Source organism: Pimephales promelas, chromosome 23, assembly GCF_988280905.1.
Source record: "Pimephales promelas chromosome 23, fPimPro1.hap1.1, whole genome shotgun sequence".
Taxonomy (NCBI): domain Eukaryota; kingdom Metazoa; phylum Chordata; class Actinopteri; order Cypriniformes; family Leuciscidae; genus Pimephales; species Pimephales promelas.
Genome location: NC_142791.1, coordinates 23,956,279 through 23,973,713, shown reverse-complemented (window position 1 = coordinate 23,973,713; position 17,435 = coordinate 23,956,279). Strand labels below are relative to the sequence as shown.

The 17,435-nt window shown below is 37.7% G+C and overlaps 1 protein-coding gene across 3 annotated transcripts; it reads left to right on the top strand.

The window, feature by feature from the left end:
• The first annotated feature begins 683 nt into the window (after positions 1-683).
• dusp26 (dual specificity phosphatase 26) lies at positions 684-16,348 on the top strand. 3 transcript variants are annotated; one of them, XM_089126194.1, is made up of 6 exons: positions 684-1,050; positions 8,860-9,100; positions 9,215-9,274; positions 9,614-9,813; positions 12,543-12,754; positions 15,522-16,348. In XM_089126194.1, the coding sequence occupies exons 4-6, from the start codon at positions 9,635-9,637 to the stop codon at positions 15,722-15,724; spliced, it is 594 nt and encodes a 197-aa protein (XP_088982320.1). In that variant the 5' UTR covers positions 684-1,050; positions 8,860-9,100; positions 9,215-9,274; positions 9,614-9,634; the 3' UTR covers positions 15,725-16,348. The 3 variants fall into 3 exon arrangements, with proteins under 3 accessions (XP_088982320.1, XP_088982319.1, XP_039531565.2); XM_089126193.1 differs by having other exon boundaries at positions 8,860-9,274; XM_039675631.2 differs by lacking the exons at positions 8,860-9,100; positions 9,215-9,274 and having other exon boundaries at positions 686-1,050.
• The last annotated feature ends 1,087 nt before the right edge of the window (positions 16,349-17,435 follow it).

Here is a 17,435-nt window from a genome sequence, read left to right as displayed (position 1 = left end):
GAAGAGTAGTAGTTTGTAATTGTAAGTATATCATAAGTATATATCCAAATTCAAAAGTTGTGTCTAGAAATGGAGTTTGTGAGAACATTTGGCCCCAGAGAACAGGCAACATGCATCACTGAAGCTACCTACTGGTTATGTTGCTGTCAGTTTTTTCAGCAGGTGTTTTCAAACACATACACAATATGGCAGTTTAATGGAGCATATGTGTTTACTGCAAATCAAAACAATTATTTCATTATATTTAAAAATGAATGGTGTAATTTTAGAGGTAAGTTAAGTCTAAATACCATAAAACATTAAAAAAAAAAAAAATGAACAAGACTATGATATTACTTAAGATTTCACCTAGCTGGAATTTGTATACATTTGTATTGCAACAAATGTTTCTGATGATAGGTTGCAGTTGTTTGATAGTAAACTTCAGTTACGTTTGCACTGGTTTGATGGTGCTTTAGCCCCCTACTGTATTCTGAACCTGCAAGCTATGGCTTTTGCATGCCGATATATTCCTTCCACAATAATTAAAATATAAAGTAGTTATTTGCATGCATAATGCATTTTTTTCATCATTATTCTTTAAGAGAATTGTTTTCATTATTATTATTGTGTGTGTGTGTGTGTGTGTGGGGGGGGGGGGTCTTTATTGCTAAGTTGATGGTCTGTATTGCTAAATTACAGCTAGATTACAACACTGTAGTCTGAAATTTCAATAATTTTTCATTGTATATTCGCATCGAAAATATTCTTCAGATATGGTTCCTGTGTGCAACATCTGCATGACTGCATGTGCATCACCAGAGGGCGCGTGCTAATGCTGCATTACAGTGTAAATAATATGGTCATATCTGCAATTTCTGCACCCCGAATCCAAGGAAACAAAATAGATATTACAGTAATCAGTACATGGACGTTTCCGTCTGAGCGCTGGTGTTCTTGCTAAGCTCATGCATCTGTTCCTCACGTTGAGTCTGCTTCTGAAATACACCGGGATAACGGAGGATTCCATAAAGGATTTGTGTGCAATCTAAAACATCTCGTGTAGACAAGGTAAGATTCACATAAAGATTTTATTCCAGCTACAAAAAAAAAAAAAAAAAAAAAAAGCCTCACAGATATGTAATCTTTTTGGCGTTATTTTCATTTTTCAAATGCCATGGCGCGTTTCGTCGTTTTTTGCACAAAGATCTCATGTGGATGGATTTGTTAACATTCCAGCTGCTGCCATTTTGTTTATTGTTTTAACCCCCCGGTTCGGTCGGTCATTTTAAGCAAATTTCAATTTTAACCATTTGAGCCATAGACTGGATTTGAGCACACTAAACATGGACTAGATTCGATAAGTCTTGGATGATTAAAAAGGCAAAATTTGACCGACACTTATATCGGTCTAAAACAGAGTACTTTGGGCAACGTGAGTTGTATTAAACTGTGATATATAAATAAAACAAACAAACAATTATTAAATACATTGTTAAATAAAATCAACTAATCAATCAGGCAAAATGCAAAACACTTACGATGAATAATGCTTTAATATTGTTTGGCATTGTTGTTTTGATTTGTCAATAAAAATCTGGCTTAATCAAGTGGTGTTCACTGCAGAGCCATATGACATCTAGCTCCACCTCTCATGGGTTGGGTTGAGGGATAAAGTGGGGTTAGGGTGTGGTTAGACCGGGTTAGACCTTCTAGCTTCACCCAGAGCCATGTATTGCTCTGGCTTCACCCATTACACCCAAATTACATCCAGATAGGGGGAGCGGGACTTCACACTCCACCATGGCTCTGCACTGAGCAGCATCTCAATTTATTTGGCATAAAGTAGGAGTAGAACAGTGTTAACACAATGCCAAATGTGGGTATGTTTTTGCAGTGGTGGTGTGCAACACAGTCACTCCCTACTAGCCACTTTGACGGGTTGAATTTTGTATAATGTATACACATTTTTCATTTTTATTCTTTTAAAAAGACATATAAAATAATAAAATAAGTGATACTGACAAAATGTCCTGGCAAGTATTCACGTAAAAACAGCCAGTTATGTTTTAAATGAACGTAAAACAGTTGAGAAAGAAAATGCATCTGTGTCTAACAGTATGATGTATCCGTGCATCAGGTCTTAATAATATTAAAAATATCTATATGGTAGTTTTTTTCCCCATGGTGTAGTAGATGACAAAAATTGTGCCCAGTGAAAATGCTGAGTAGCTAGTAACTTTGGAAAACCACTAGCCATAGTGGCTAGAGATTAAAAAAAAAAAATTAACGTCAAGCCCATAGTTGCAGCCATGCCATGCCTGCGCATGCTAAAATGTCTGAAAATGTACGGCAAGGCAGCCTCAGTTTTTAGAACCAGCAGCACAAACTAAAAGGATGATGGGAATCGTTCATTGGCAGAGAACATTTGTGACATTTGAGCCCGTTCTCATCCCAAGGCCAACATGACATCATGACTTTTGCGTAAACATACACGCCACTTTCGAGTCAAGTGGCATGTTATCTTTACGCATTTTGAGTTATCCGCGTGTATGTCTACGCCATTAACGTCCGAGTGATTCTGCGTGTCTGTACACGCCGTCAAATGTCCGCGCGAAACGAAGCAAAATGTAGATCTACATCTGGGGAGCGATCTCTTTTTTTCCTAGGATGGTAGGGGAACACTCATAAACGCCATTAACCCCAGTGACGGTTAGGTTTAGGGACGGGGTTGAGGTAAGTCATATATTTATATATACAGTAATAACTTTAAGTCAACGGCGTTCATAAACACGCTGAAAAGCGATTATGCGTCTTGATAGCACGCCAAAAATGGAAATACGAATTGGCGTGTCATACACACTCTACTTCATGAGATCAGTCTGCCAAGACGTCATATATGACACTTTTGCTAAAGCGTAGACATCCAACGCACATGGCACCCTTTAGCGTCAAATGAGACGCAGATATATATGGGGCAGAAGGCGCCTCCTAGTGGTCTAACCCTAACCCTACCCCAGACCTAAACCTACCATAACCGAAGCATCTCATTTGATGCTAAAGGGTGCCATGTGCGTTGGATGTCTATTCTTTGGCAAAAGTGACGTATATGACGCCTTGGGAGGAGAATGCGTTGGACATTTTGTTCCTGGCTGAAGTGTTAATAGGTGTGTTTGACTTTGGCTGGAATTAATCAATCAGTGAGATTTACCTCAGTGATGGGAAGTCTGGATCATTTTACTCACTCGGATCTCGGAACCGATCACAGTGGCTGCGGCACCTGAGGTGGATAGACGAGGCGAGAGAACAGGAGACGGAAGAATGAGAGCAACAAATACGAGAGAGGATAGAGATGTGACAAAAAAATGGTCCAGATCCCGGACACACTGCGGTTCGGTCCTCAGCCAGCTGAGAGACTCACTCTCGGTGCCATGGGATGGTACTGGACATCTGTTGGGGGACGGCTCGACGCTCCTCCTCCTCGTGGCGAAAAGGCGATGGCTCCATCTCATCATGAGAATACCATCTTATCGTGTCATCAAAATGACCCCTGGACCAACCAGGCTTGCATGTTCCTATGCCAAAGACATAATATCAACATTTGAATTGTTTTTCCCAGATGACATTAAAAAGATTTTGATTGGAATGTCCAATTTAGAGGGGAAACGAGTGCATGGTAAAGCCTGGAAGAACCTGGACTGGACGGACATACAGGCCTATTTGGGTCTGTTGATTCTGGCGGGCGTGTATTAGGCTTGCCGCGATAGACGGTGTTGACGGTGTTACCGGTTTTAAGCCCCATCACCGGTGACATCACTTTCCCACCGTGACACCGCGATGTCTTGACTTTTTTTTTTAAAGTATTCGCTTTTTGCTAAAATATTTATTTGAATTAATTAAAAATAATAATTTTCAATTATTTAGTTCTGAAGAGAGCATTATAATTAAAAATGAACTGCGCAACGCGTGCCGTCACGTCACAGATCAGCAAGCATCAGGATTCCATTTAGCACGTGTGGAGACGAGAACGAGTCAAATTACAGAAAAGCAAGAAAATGGCGGAAGATTTGGTGTCAAAACGCAATGCAAAAGCGCCTGTTTGGCAATATTTTGGCCAATATTAATGTTAATAAATGCCAATTTATAGTTTTTTACTTTTTTTAGAGTGCTGTCATTTATGTAGGCTAAGGTCCTTTTTAAAGTTTTTATTTTATATTCGTCTCTTTTTATTTGATTTTATCTTATTTAAACTTTGTTTAATTTATTTAGGCCTATTTTGTTTTCTTATTCGTTAATAAACGTTTTATTTTTTTTGGGCCCACAGTTTGCCGATTTTCACTTTTTTCAGCCTATGCATGGGGTTATTTTTATTTGTTCGTTATGCTAATAAAAGTTCTGTCTATATTTTATTCGTTTATTATTCTAATAAAAGTGCTGTCTAAATAAAAGTTTATTGTCAGCGAGTTGTTTTTTTTTTTTGTCCATTCCAGCAATTGACGCTGAATTGCAATTGACGCTTATTTCGAAAGTGAAAGTATGTCATTTATGTAGGCTAAGGTCCGTTTTGAAGTTTTTATTTTATATTCGTCTCTTTTTAATTGGTTTTATCTCATTTAAACTTTGTGTAATTTATTTAGGCCTATTTTATTTTCTTATTCGTTAATAAACGTTTTATGGTTCTTATTTGTTTGGGCCCACATTTTGCCGATTTTCACTTTTTTCAGCCTATGCATGGGGTTATTTTTATTCGTTCGTTATGCTAATAAAAGTCTATAAATAAAAGTTTTATTATCAGCGAGTTGTTTTTTTGTCCATTCAAGCAATTGACGCTTATTTCGAAAGTGAAAGTATAACGCGCACGCATTTAAAAGCTATTTAACCCCCCCGCCCTGCCCTCCACGGTGACACCGGGATTACCGGTGTTGTCACACGTCGATTAACCGGTGGGAAATTTTCCTCACCGCGGCAACCCTAGCGTGTATCGATCCCACCATGAGGCTTTGAGTAGCTTATGGAACGGTGTGTCGGGAATAGTGTTGTCACGGTACCAAAATTTCAGTATTCGGTACCGATACCAGTTAAAATTCACGGTTCTCGGTACCAATTTCGGTACCAAAGCTTAGTTTAAATTTACATATATTTAAGTGTTTATCACGGTTACAAGTATGGAAACTGTACATTTGTATTATAAACACTTTAGAAAAAGATTAGATAAAATGACCTAAAATAAACAATAGTATACACTAACACATTTTTAAAGTTGTTTGTAAAGTTTCAATCCATTATTTATTTAATGCACAATGAATTAAGTGAACAAACATGAACAATCAGGTGTTTGTAATAAATAACATTTTCAAACATTAATTAATGTTGTAAAAATATATTGTTCACTCAATGTGTTGATAACTAAGTAATGTTTATGAATGGTATCTTTGTAGCATTCCTACCATAAAACATGTTTTATTTGACTTGACTGTCCTTTTATTAATCTAAAACTGCATTCATATTTAATTTTAAAAAGGCTTTTTAAACCTGCTGAGTTATAAAGGCAAGAATACGCCTAGAACTGGCATTGACATTAAATGACAATATACCATAGTACTCTGGTGTCGGGTGGATACTACTGTGCTCATGTACTCGTAAAACTACCCCGAAAGCACTTTAGAGGCCGTTCACATGTCGCGCGTGTTTTTTAATTATATTTTTGCGCGTGCTTATTCTTTCCAAAGCGCTTGCTCTCACGCGGCGTCTGTCGTTGCTATGCAACGCCAACGAGTTTTTATTAGGAGCGCGCTTGAATCACGCCTATATTTGAAATTGCGAATTTGCATGTAATCGGCCTCTTATAGCAACGTGACATTACCCTAATCCAAAATATTTTTATATGTGGCTCTTTCCTCCTTTCGTTTCAACAAGTGGATTCAGAGAGAGAGAGCCATATCAGCGTTATGAAGAGGACGCAACTGTGCACGTTTCAGACATCGCGTCTAGAACAGAACTGGATTAACCTGGTACTCGGTAACGTTACCTAGAAAAGCTGGTACCGTAACATTTTTTTTTTTTAGTACCGACTTGGTACCGAAGTACCGAGTTTTTTGACAACACTAGTCGGGAAGGCCAATTTTTCCTGCTACCATGACTTTGAATAATTTTAAGATGATGTCAAGGATCTTCTGCTTTTATAGAAGGGGTACAGGGCCTGGCCTACAGAAAGATGACAAGCTGGCACCAGTAAGGGACATCTGGGAAAAATGGGTCCAACGCCTGCCGCTCTTGTACAATCCAGGCCCGAGCGTCACTGTAGACGAGTGCCTGGTCCCTTTCAGAGGTCGCTGTCCCTTCAAACAATACATGCCGAGTAAACCGGGCAAGTATGGAATTAAAATCTGGGCGGCGTGTGATTCCAGCTCGAGCTACGCGTGGAACATGCAGATCTACACAGGCAAAGCTGCCGACAGAAAGCCAGAAAAGAACCAGGGGATGCGTGTGGTCTTGGACATGACATCCGGTCTCCAGGGACACACCATCACATGCGACAACTTTTTCACCTCGTATGCCCTCGGCGAGGAGCTGCTCCGAAGAAAAATGACCATGATCGGAACAGTCAGATCTTCTGTGGATAGAAATAAATCCTACATCGGAAGAAATTAAAAGGACTCTTTCTGGAAGAGCCTGGTAACTCCCTTCATGAAAAGGCACTCCCCACACACTAGCCTCTGAGAAAATGGTAAAGGAAGCACAAGCAGGCTCTTCAGAAAATGAAGCCTCCCCCAACCCGCCATGTGCGATAAAGTGATGTAAGAGTGTGCATGCTCTTCGGGAAACAAAGCCTCCCCCTCGCCGGTCTTAACAACAAGTAGAAAATATGTCGGGTCTGTGAATCAAAGGACACAAAAACCCAAATTCTTGACATTTTTACTAGTTTGCTTCAATAAAGTTACTGAATGTTGATGTTTAAATAAACAATACGCTACAAAATAATGTGTACTCTGTCTTTTCCTTGTAACAATATTTGTAACTATAATGTGGGATTACTGCAAAAACTGACACTTCAGAAGAAGCAGATTTCAAAAAGTTAAACTTCGACAAATACTAATGTTTCTAAGCAAGAATGTATCCATATCAAAATTCATAACTTATGTCTAGAAATTAAGTTTTTGGATCCAAAGACCAGGCAATATGTTTACCAATGCAAAATGTTTAATCTGTTTATTGCTCCTTATTTTCTTGACATTTTTATTAGTTTACTTCATCATTAGTTATTGAATGTGGATGTTTTAAATAAAGATAGGATAAAAAATAACACATGCTCTAGTATTTTCTTTGCAACCATAATAGTGTATGGCATCACTCCAAAAACAAGTGGATTTTAAAAGTATTCTACAAAAATTGGTGTTTCTAAGCAAACACATGCAAGTATACAATTATCAAAATTCTTATATCTAGAAATGAAATATTTTAAGAATATGGGGTTCCAGAGATCGAGACCAACATATGTGGATCACTAACTGGTTACATTTTTTATTTTTGTCGAGAAAAAAAAATGTCTTAGTGAATGTAGTAAAAGTCATATTATAGATATTAATATTTTAGAGATAAGTTAGGTCTAAATACCATAAAAATAGCAATATTCTAGTGACTTTCTTTTAAAATATATGAATGTATAATGTGTGTATACATGTAAATAAAATGAATATATTTTTATAAATTAATTTACTCACCCTGGTATTGTTTTAATGTCATACGATCTTTTCTCGGACCACAATAGGAGAATTTTTTTTAGCGTCCTGCGAGCGTTCTTCCATAATGGCAGTGAGCAGTGACTTTTTAAAATAAAAAAAGCTGCAAAACTATCTCAAAATGTCTGATAAGTGTAGTTTTCTAACTGTAAGGAAATCCATAAAAATATACGTGTACTTTCTTCTCTCGGGTGAATTTCTCCAAACCAGAGCTCCGGCTGTCAGATGAAAGTTGATAGGTGTGAATCTATGGTGTGAACTCGCTGTGTCGTTGCAACAACCAGAACACAAGAGAGATATTCACCCCAGGGAAGAAATTACGTGTATAATTAATTATCCAGGAGCCGGGTGTTATGTTTTGATTAATCTTTATTTCTAAAGGGTTTGAACTGCTTCGCTAATACATTCTCACCATGAAATCGTAAAAACAGCCAAAATCAGAATTTTACTCTAAACGTAAACGATCAATTATATTTTGATATATTTTGAAAACCCTATCGTATGCTATCAGCACAGGGAAATACATAAATAAAATAAAGAGAGAGAGAGAGAATAAACCACATTACAAAAATAAAACAATTAAAATATTACGAAATATGATGTTTAAAATTGACATTTGAAGCTTTTCTCTTTCCTCCCCTGTCCTGAGCCCATAAAGTTTTAGAGTCATAATGAAATCAAAATTGACCATTCTTATTTTTTATGAAATATTGCACTATTTATTGTAAGTCGTATATATATATATATATTAGGGCTGTCAAACGATTAATCGCATCCAAAATAAAAGTTTTGTGTTTACATAATATATGTGGGTACACTGTGTATAATTATTTTGTATATATAAATACACACACATGCATGCAAAAACACATGCAAGATATTTATATTTTTATATAATATAAATTATATATAAATCTATATACAGTATATACATGAAAATATTTCTTAAATATATACAAGGATGTGTGTGTATTTATATATATAAAATAATTATACATAGTGCACCCACATATATTACGTAAACACAAACTTTTATTTTGGAATGCGATTAATCGCGATTAATCATTTGACAGCCCTAAATATATATAATTGATGTGCCCTCATAATCTTTAATCAAAATAACTTTCCCTCCCTTTTGCAGCGTCATCTCTTCTCTTCTCTGATGACGAGGGCGGGGCAACCTGTCACTCACATGAGATCGACCAATAGCAAACAACAACAATCCAATCAATCCCCTATGAACAAAATCAAGTCCCACCCTACATTTTTTCTTGGTCCAGATGAAAAAACTTGGATATACGTCACAATAGGCAAGAAAAGACTATCACAACTTCTGTTTCATGGCGCCTTTGATAGACCCCCAAAAGTGTGCCATGGTTTTGGTGAGGGTTAATTAAGAATGAATGGGGAATAGTAATGTCTCCAACCTCTTGCTGTGATTGGTCAATTACTAAATCCCACCTCTCATTTTTGTGTGTGTGCCCCACATCCACTAGTATCTGCCAAACTGGTCAGAATGAATAAGAAATGGTCTTAATGGGAAGACTAATAAAAAAGTAAGTAAACAACTAACTTGGATTTCACCGCTTTGTCACATTACATTAAAACTTGACTTGAAAATGTGATCTGTGAGGTTTTTTTGTGCGTAATCAGTTTTGTGAAATTCATCCTTGTGCCTGTGACCATTATAACACCTGCAGTTTACCGAGTGTGATGATCTGAAAAATGTGTCATGTGAAAAATGTGAAAAAAAAAACCTAAAAATGTGTCAACTTTACAACAACAGTATGGTGAATAATTTGGGGGTGAACGGTCCCTTTAATTTGCTTTTAAAAATAGTTTTAACGTTTAACTGTAACTTTTATTTAGTGTATATTTTTTATGTTATTTTATAGCTTGACTGGAGGCCAGACCAGATGGCGTTCATGTCCAGACTGTCTCGGTCCCGGAGTAATTCCAGGTCTCCCAGTAGAAAGGACTCTGAGAAGGGCTCTCCTGTACTAACGGTTTCTGAACTGGAGCGTCTGCTCTACACGGGGAAAACCGCCTGTAATCATGCAGATGAAGTGTGGCCAAGACTCTACATAGGTGACCAGTGAGTAGCCCAACAACAACACATGTGGTTTTGGTCATTACGTATTTGGAGATTACTATAGAGGGAATGCATTGACGTCACTTTCCCGCCGGAACAACCCCCCTCAGCCTGACTGAGTGGCAAAAGATCTGCTGCGTGACTGGATTTAATAGGGGAAACTGCAAAAATGCGACTAAAATGAACAATTTTATCAATTTAAACTAAATATTGGACTTAATATAGTGTTCCTTACAACTTACTAAAGATCCAGTGATCCATGGATATTGACATGCAGCCAGGAATCGTGTTGCCTGATATATATGTTTGCCTGATTTCGACACCAAGGAAATAAAAGCAATATAGACCTAAACATAAAGCAAATTTGCTTTATTATAAATACAATATAGGTAGGTCTAAATCCGGGTCACTTACATCAGTGTTATACTGTATATAGCCTATATACTGTATATATATCATCATATCGTCCAGCCCAGTTTTTTTTGGTCAGTGTTTATTAAAAACATCCAATAATCAGTGGTGGAGGAAGTACTGAATCTCAGTACTTAAGTAAAAGTACAAATACCCAGATAAATATTTACTTTAGTAAAAGTAGAAGTAACACAATGGCAACCATACTTAAGTAAAAAGTAAAAAGTACTTTATTTTAAATGTACTTTAAGTATTAAAAGTAAAAGTACTTGCATAACAATTTATTATCTTAATGTCTATTTTGTAATGATTAATAAAACATTTAATTCTAACTCATTCAACCTAATAATGATGTTCAATAATGATGGAAAAAAATGTCACCATTTCTGAAACAAGCTTGCAATTAGGCAATATACACATCATGCTTATCCTTACTATATAATAACTATGTTTGGCAGTAAACGAGATTAATTCATGGTGTACTTATGAACCTCTTGGCTTGCCATAATCCTAACCAAACCAAACATATACTACACACGGTGTGTTTCCTATGCACATAAAAACAAATTTTCGCGTATGAGTTGCACGATAAACACACTGTCTGCGTGTGAGACGCATTTAGTGTGACCGGGTTGATATACTGTATCTATGGCAACCAAACGTCACTGGTGAGACAAACGTGCAACGAACGGACGGTCAGATTGCGTTTTGGCAGGGGAAAAACTGATCAGAAAATGTAACGAAAATGTAACAGAAGTTGTAGAAATGTAGTGGAGTAGAAAGTAGAATAATTGCTGCAAAAGGTAACGAAGTAAAAGTAAAAAGTATGCACTATTTATTGTACTTAAGTAAAGTAAAGATACGTGAAAAATGTACTTAAGTAAAGTAACGAAGTATTTGTACTTCGTTACATTCCACCACTGCCAATAATGCAGAATATGCAATGATAAATATTTAATTGAAGAGTTGTTTATATATATAAATTACAAAACATATGGGTATGGTTTTACAGCTAAATTCATCATATTGACACAAAATGATAACTGCAAATCCACCTTTCGCTGACTGGAGTCCAGTTGTTTCTGTGAATTGCAGCGATCCATTTGCTCCTCTTTCTACAGCAGTCTGTAAAAATATACGTCTGATTTTTTTTTGTCAAATCTAGTTCAACAGTCAATCGCAAAGCTCTTTCCCACTTATAATCAGTGTTGTGCAAGTTACTTCCAAACTGTAATACATTAGGTATTACTTGTTACTGTTATTTAAAAGTAATTCATTACCTTACAATATTACTGTCCCAGAATTGTAATGCGTTACATTACTCATGTATTACTTTTGAGTTACTTTCACCAAAATAACTAAGTAGAACTTAACTTTTGGGCTGTACCGATATGCAATATGAAACCAAAAATCGCGATTCGCCACATCCACAAACCTACAGAATCGCGACACACCTCTTCCAACTCCAGCGTTATTCTCCTTACCGTCCATATCCAATGCTGCCTTATCTTTAAATTAGGCTATTAGTATTATTTGAAGTTAACATTATAAAATACGTAGACCTACACCACAAAACTAGTTGAGGATAAATTATTAAAAATTGGGGAAGTTCAGCATTATGGACATGACATTTGCAGTCAAAACTTGAAATAAAAATTCTCAGAAAATTCATGTATTGAAATGTATATAGGCTACTTCCTTAAAGGACTCCAGACATTAGACAAATATCAGTCTATGTTTTATTTTTAATATTAGGGAAAAGACACACATTCATGCGTGACAAAAAAATAGGAGGCAAAATATATTTTTTGTAATTCTGTTAATTACACTGCGCAAATCGGATGAGGAAGGGTTGGCTCTCCAGTCTGCATAGAACTTAAAATATTCATTTTATTTTAGTTTTCGTGTTCGCATTTATGAGTAAAAAACAATGTTAGAGACATGACCGCTCTGAACTGGCACTAAAAGACTGCTTTAAAACTTTCACACAGTCTGTTGCCTTTAAGAAGTAAAAGCAGACAATACACTGTAATACAACTGTAATACAAGCCTCACTGAACATGTAACGAGTAAAATATTACTGAAAATTGATTAGTAATGCCTTACACTACTGCGTTACAGCAAAAAGTAATATGTTACTGTAATGTATTACTTTTGTAATGCGTTACTCCCAACACTGCTTATAATGTGTTGTGTTTGTTTTTCCCAGCATTCGAACTGAAAACAAATACAGCCGCTCAGTTTTTTTGCCACTCACGGCCGACGGTGACGTCACGCGCATACCCTCTATTACTCACCTAAACGTTTAATACTCATTTCAGAGAAATTGCCTCAAACCGCAAGGAACTCATCAAGCTTGGGATCACACACATCCTCAACTGTGCTCAGAACAAATGGAGAGGCGGCGCAGAGCATTACGCTGGCATGAACATCACATATCATGGCATTGAAGCCCACGATTCGCCTTCCTTCGACATGAGTGTGAACTTCTACCCAGCGGCCGAGTTCATTCACAGAGCCCTTAGTGCCGGAGGTCAGTTCAGAAGCGGCCTCTTTCTTTTTAAACAATTCACAGTCATTATAATAAAAATAAAGGCTGAAAAAAAAAAACAGCCTTCAAGTTTCATGAAGGTTGAGTGTGCACTTGATTTGGTGTTATGTATAACTTATTTGTACTTATATGCGACTTTTGAATTTATATTTGGAAATTCGAAATATTTTTTCTTATAATTCTCTTGTAATTTATGTCATTATGAATCACATTATCTGTATAATAATTTGTGTGAAAGTTGTATTTTTTAGTATTTGATATGTAATTTTAATTACAGATATGCAGTAACTTTTTATCATACATGTGAGTATTAAGGCCTGTTCACACCGGGACGAATTTCGCGCGCGATATTCGCCAACGTTTAACGCCTTGTGACTAAACAAAGGGCGCCAATGTGAGTGTGCACACTGACGCGTAAAAGTGTCATTTTTTTAAAAACGGCTTGGGTTTGTTTGTTTTTTTGTTTCACGCGCCGCGTCAAAAACTATCCGACCAATGAGATTGGCGCTTTTGCTCGCGTGTTTGGAGCTTCTGAAGTTACAGTAAAACACAACTTGGGGCCGCTCAAACACATAACGGTCTTGCTGAGCACACATACAGAACGGAGAAGAAGATATATGCCAAGTAGCGTCACCGTCTACACAGCCAGGAAGAAATAAGACGAGGAAGATGCGAGGCAAGATGAATATAGACATAGACATATACACTAGACCTCACCTTGTCTACGGCAGTTCATTGGAACGAATGCGTCAATAGAGCCGCCATCTTGAAACAGGGGAGCCCCTCCACTTTAATGCATCAGCGTCAATGCAGCAGACACAGGTCTAACGCAAATAAAATCACCATAAATCATCATGAATGCGATTTTTCTTGTTTTTTTGGTTTGTTCCAACGGTCAGACATGTATTTATCATTGATTCCAGAAAGTTTTTTTTTTTTTTTTTTTAAACATTCTTCCTAGTTCAGATTTCATCCGTGAACATCATACGCTGCACAAAAGTCCGCCACCATCAATGAATTCGAAGTAAAGGCAGAGATAGCAGCGTTACCTAGCTACTTCCTATGACAAGACCCCTTTTCCAAGATGGCGGCGGTTTTGACGCATGCTTAGAACCCCAAGGTGAGGTCTAGTGTATATGTCTATGGAATATAGAGAGCCTAAGTCCCGCCCCTTCGCTTCTGGCTCATGGGACCTTATTCCGGAAAAAAATATGAATGATAGTCAATGGCAAGAGACAACTCATCTTTTTATTCTGTCTGAACTGAATTACAATGAACTCAATTACACATATGATGTTTGTCAATTTAAAAGATAATTCTGAAAGTCAAAAACGTCGCAGTTTGTCATAAAACAGAAGAGTAACATTTAGTTTTATGTGAAAATCGCTCTATGAACTACATCTCCCGGGAAGCGAAACAACGAGTGAGATCCGCTGCTTGTGTGTGTGCAGTCTGGTACGAAACACTCAGGCGTGACGGCGTAACATTACGATTATAACGTAAGACTGTAGAAACAATGACAGACATTAGCCTCAGTAAAGTTAGCTTCATTCATTGAGAGAAAATGTGCGCCTTTGGGGTTTGTGGTCTTTGTAATTACGTATTTTCACAGTCTTATACCTCAACGGTTTTACATCAAACTGCGACTTTCTTTACTTTAAAATGTATCTTTTAAATTGTCAAACATCATATGTGTAATTTAGGGCACGATTCAAACGAGATCAAAATATTTGTTGTCTCTCGCCATTGACTATCATTCAATATTTTTCCGAAATAAGGTCCCATGGTGGTCGACCGGAAGGGGAGGGACTAAGCTGTTGGTCTCGGTGTTAGAACCAAGCGTGCCAAAAGTGAAGCCAAAACGTCTCGATCGCCCCCCTGTGGCCAGTCCTAGTATAGCTCATAACCCCCGCCTCCCCATGTTATTCAATGGGACGCGAGACCAACTAAACAATTACATTACACTTCACATATTCTTTTTCCAAAGATAGTTTCTGTCATTTACTGTAGTTTCTATCACGTTTATGTAATTTCAAGTGTTCGTTTTTTAAATAAGTTTGTTTTTAGTTAGTTATGTGATGATAAAAACTGCTCTGACATCATGATTGACAGCTGTGATTGACAGGTAGTCACTGAAGCACCAGCGGACTTTTTTTAATAATGTTGATTATGTGGTTAGTAGTTGTATTTACCTTATTTTAACGAGGTTCTGCAATCAGCAGACATCATTGGAGAAGAACGAAGCAGACAGAGGACACTTAATGAAAGTGCGGGGCGTGTGCTTGCGTTGTTTGATTCAGCGCGAAGGAGGGCGCGGCCTTGATTTCGCGGCTTTACTTCCTGCTCACGACTGGTCCCGAAACACGCAAGTGCGCAGACTCAGGTCCCAAGATGTCAGCGTCATATCGAGACACTGGCGGCTTCGATCCTCTCTGATGGAAAAGAGCGAAGGGGCGTCGTCCATCTTTTTTTACAGTCTATGGTTAGAACCATTAGAACATAAAGAACTATATGACAAACGCGACAGCGACTACAAACATTTTGATAAAAGAGAACTGTATAGAGTTGCAGAGCAAATGGGCGCCATCTAATGTTAGGGAACGAATTTTTATGTTCATTCGGCTCATCGTCAGCAGAAATCACTTGGGTGTGAACACAAAAAACGCGTTGAAAACCGCTGGCGAATAACGCGCACTGATATTCGTCCCGGTGTGTACGGGCCTTTATGATGCAGTCTTTAATTTTGTAGGAACGGTTCTGGTGCATTGTGCCGTCGGGGTGAGCCGATCTGCTACGCTGGTTCTGGCCTACCTCATGATTCGGCAGAACATGACTTTAGTGGAGGCCATCAAGACCGTGAAGGACCACCGTGGCATAACGCCGAACCGCGGTTTCCTACGTCAGCTCAGCGGTCTAGACAGCATTCTGCGTGCCAGCCGCAATTCAACATAATCTCACTGGTAGCTTTTGAACTTCAACCTTTCCGGCCCAGGCCTTGATCTAATGCGTTGCAGTAAATAAGAGCAGAATGTTTTTACAAACAGTGAGTTTATTCCAGCTGTTCTCCTGCGGTCAAAAGAAATGCCTTATTACATCAGGAACTCTAGAAATGTGCGTAATGCCTTATAAACTGTTAACCGTTCACATCTGTTCACACGACCACCCACTGAAATGTTGCCATGTTACAGAATTGACCCACATGTTTTCCTCAAAGAAATCAGGAATGCTTAAGAAGCCATTCACACATGATGTGTTTGATATGCAGGGCAGTGCTGCGAATAAAACAAGAAAAGAAGACAAACAAGATGCAGAGAGTTGAACGTTTGACGCTGCGTTTTTAGAACGGGTTGTCCGCTGCAAAAGACCGGAGCACAACGGGCTAACACATCCGTCTAGCGCATGTTTTTATTGAAAAACTGTGGAAAAGCAGCATAGCCAAATGCAAAAATTCAGTGTGAATGGCCCCTAGGCAATCGCATAACTTTTTTTTTGCGGTTAAAAAACAAGAAAAAATGGCCATTAAAGGGATAGTTGACTTTGAAATTATTTTTTGATATGTTTTAGCTTACCTCAAGGGCTTTACACAGTATTTTCAATTTTGATATTTTTAAGTCAAACCGTTCTTGTCTGTCAGTCATATAATGGAGGTATATGGTCACCACCTCAAAGAGCATCCACAGAGAAGTCCAAATTAAACATGATTTAATGACTCGTGAATGTAAGTACACATTGATGGCCTAAGACACGAAACGAGCGGTTATCAATGTGCATCAATGCGAGCGCACACAGAAGCACCCTCGACCCTCAGATCACTTGGACGTGGCTGTGATTACAAGAGGTAAAAACGATATAAATACTGTTCATTTTCTCACACAAACCGCTCGTTTCGTGTCTTAGGCCATCAACGTGTACTTACATTTACGAGTCATTAAATCATGTTTAATTTGGACTTCTCTGTGCATGCTCTTTGAGGTGGACCCCATAGACCTCCATTATATGACTGACAGACAAGAACGGTTTGACCTAAAAATATCAAAATTGAAAATACTGTGGAAACAAAGACACCTACATCTTGGATGCCATTGAGGTAAGATAAAACATACCAAAAATTAATTTCAAAGTGAACTATCTCTTTAAGCCTGGTCTAAACCTGCTTTATGCATTTGGACAGAATTTCAACTTGATAGAATGTTCTAGGATCAGATTAGAATATGATCGATATTTAACTAATGTGCTGGAAACAAATATGGACAATAAAACATCTGCCTCCTTGAACAGATCTTAAACCAGCACCACTATTGCTATGATTTGTATTAAAAGAGAAAACATAAATTGTAAACTTTGGCAACATTTGAGCTACTTACATAAACTCAAACATGTTCTAAGTTTGCATTCGTTGGATGACCAAATATAAAAACCATTTGTGACCTTGTGACCACCCATAACAATCTAGTGAGCCACATAGACATGGCAACCACCCAGAACACCTTTGTAACCACTTAGAGATCCCTACGAACTTTTACATTTTTAAAAGTAGTTTTAAAATTGGTTTTCTAGAACATCTAGTCGCGTGCGAGACGCTTCAAAAGGCGCGAACAAACACGTCAGTCTAGAGTGTTTATAAAAAAACAGCTTTTTTATGGAAAAGAAGCGCAGTGGGATG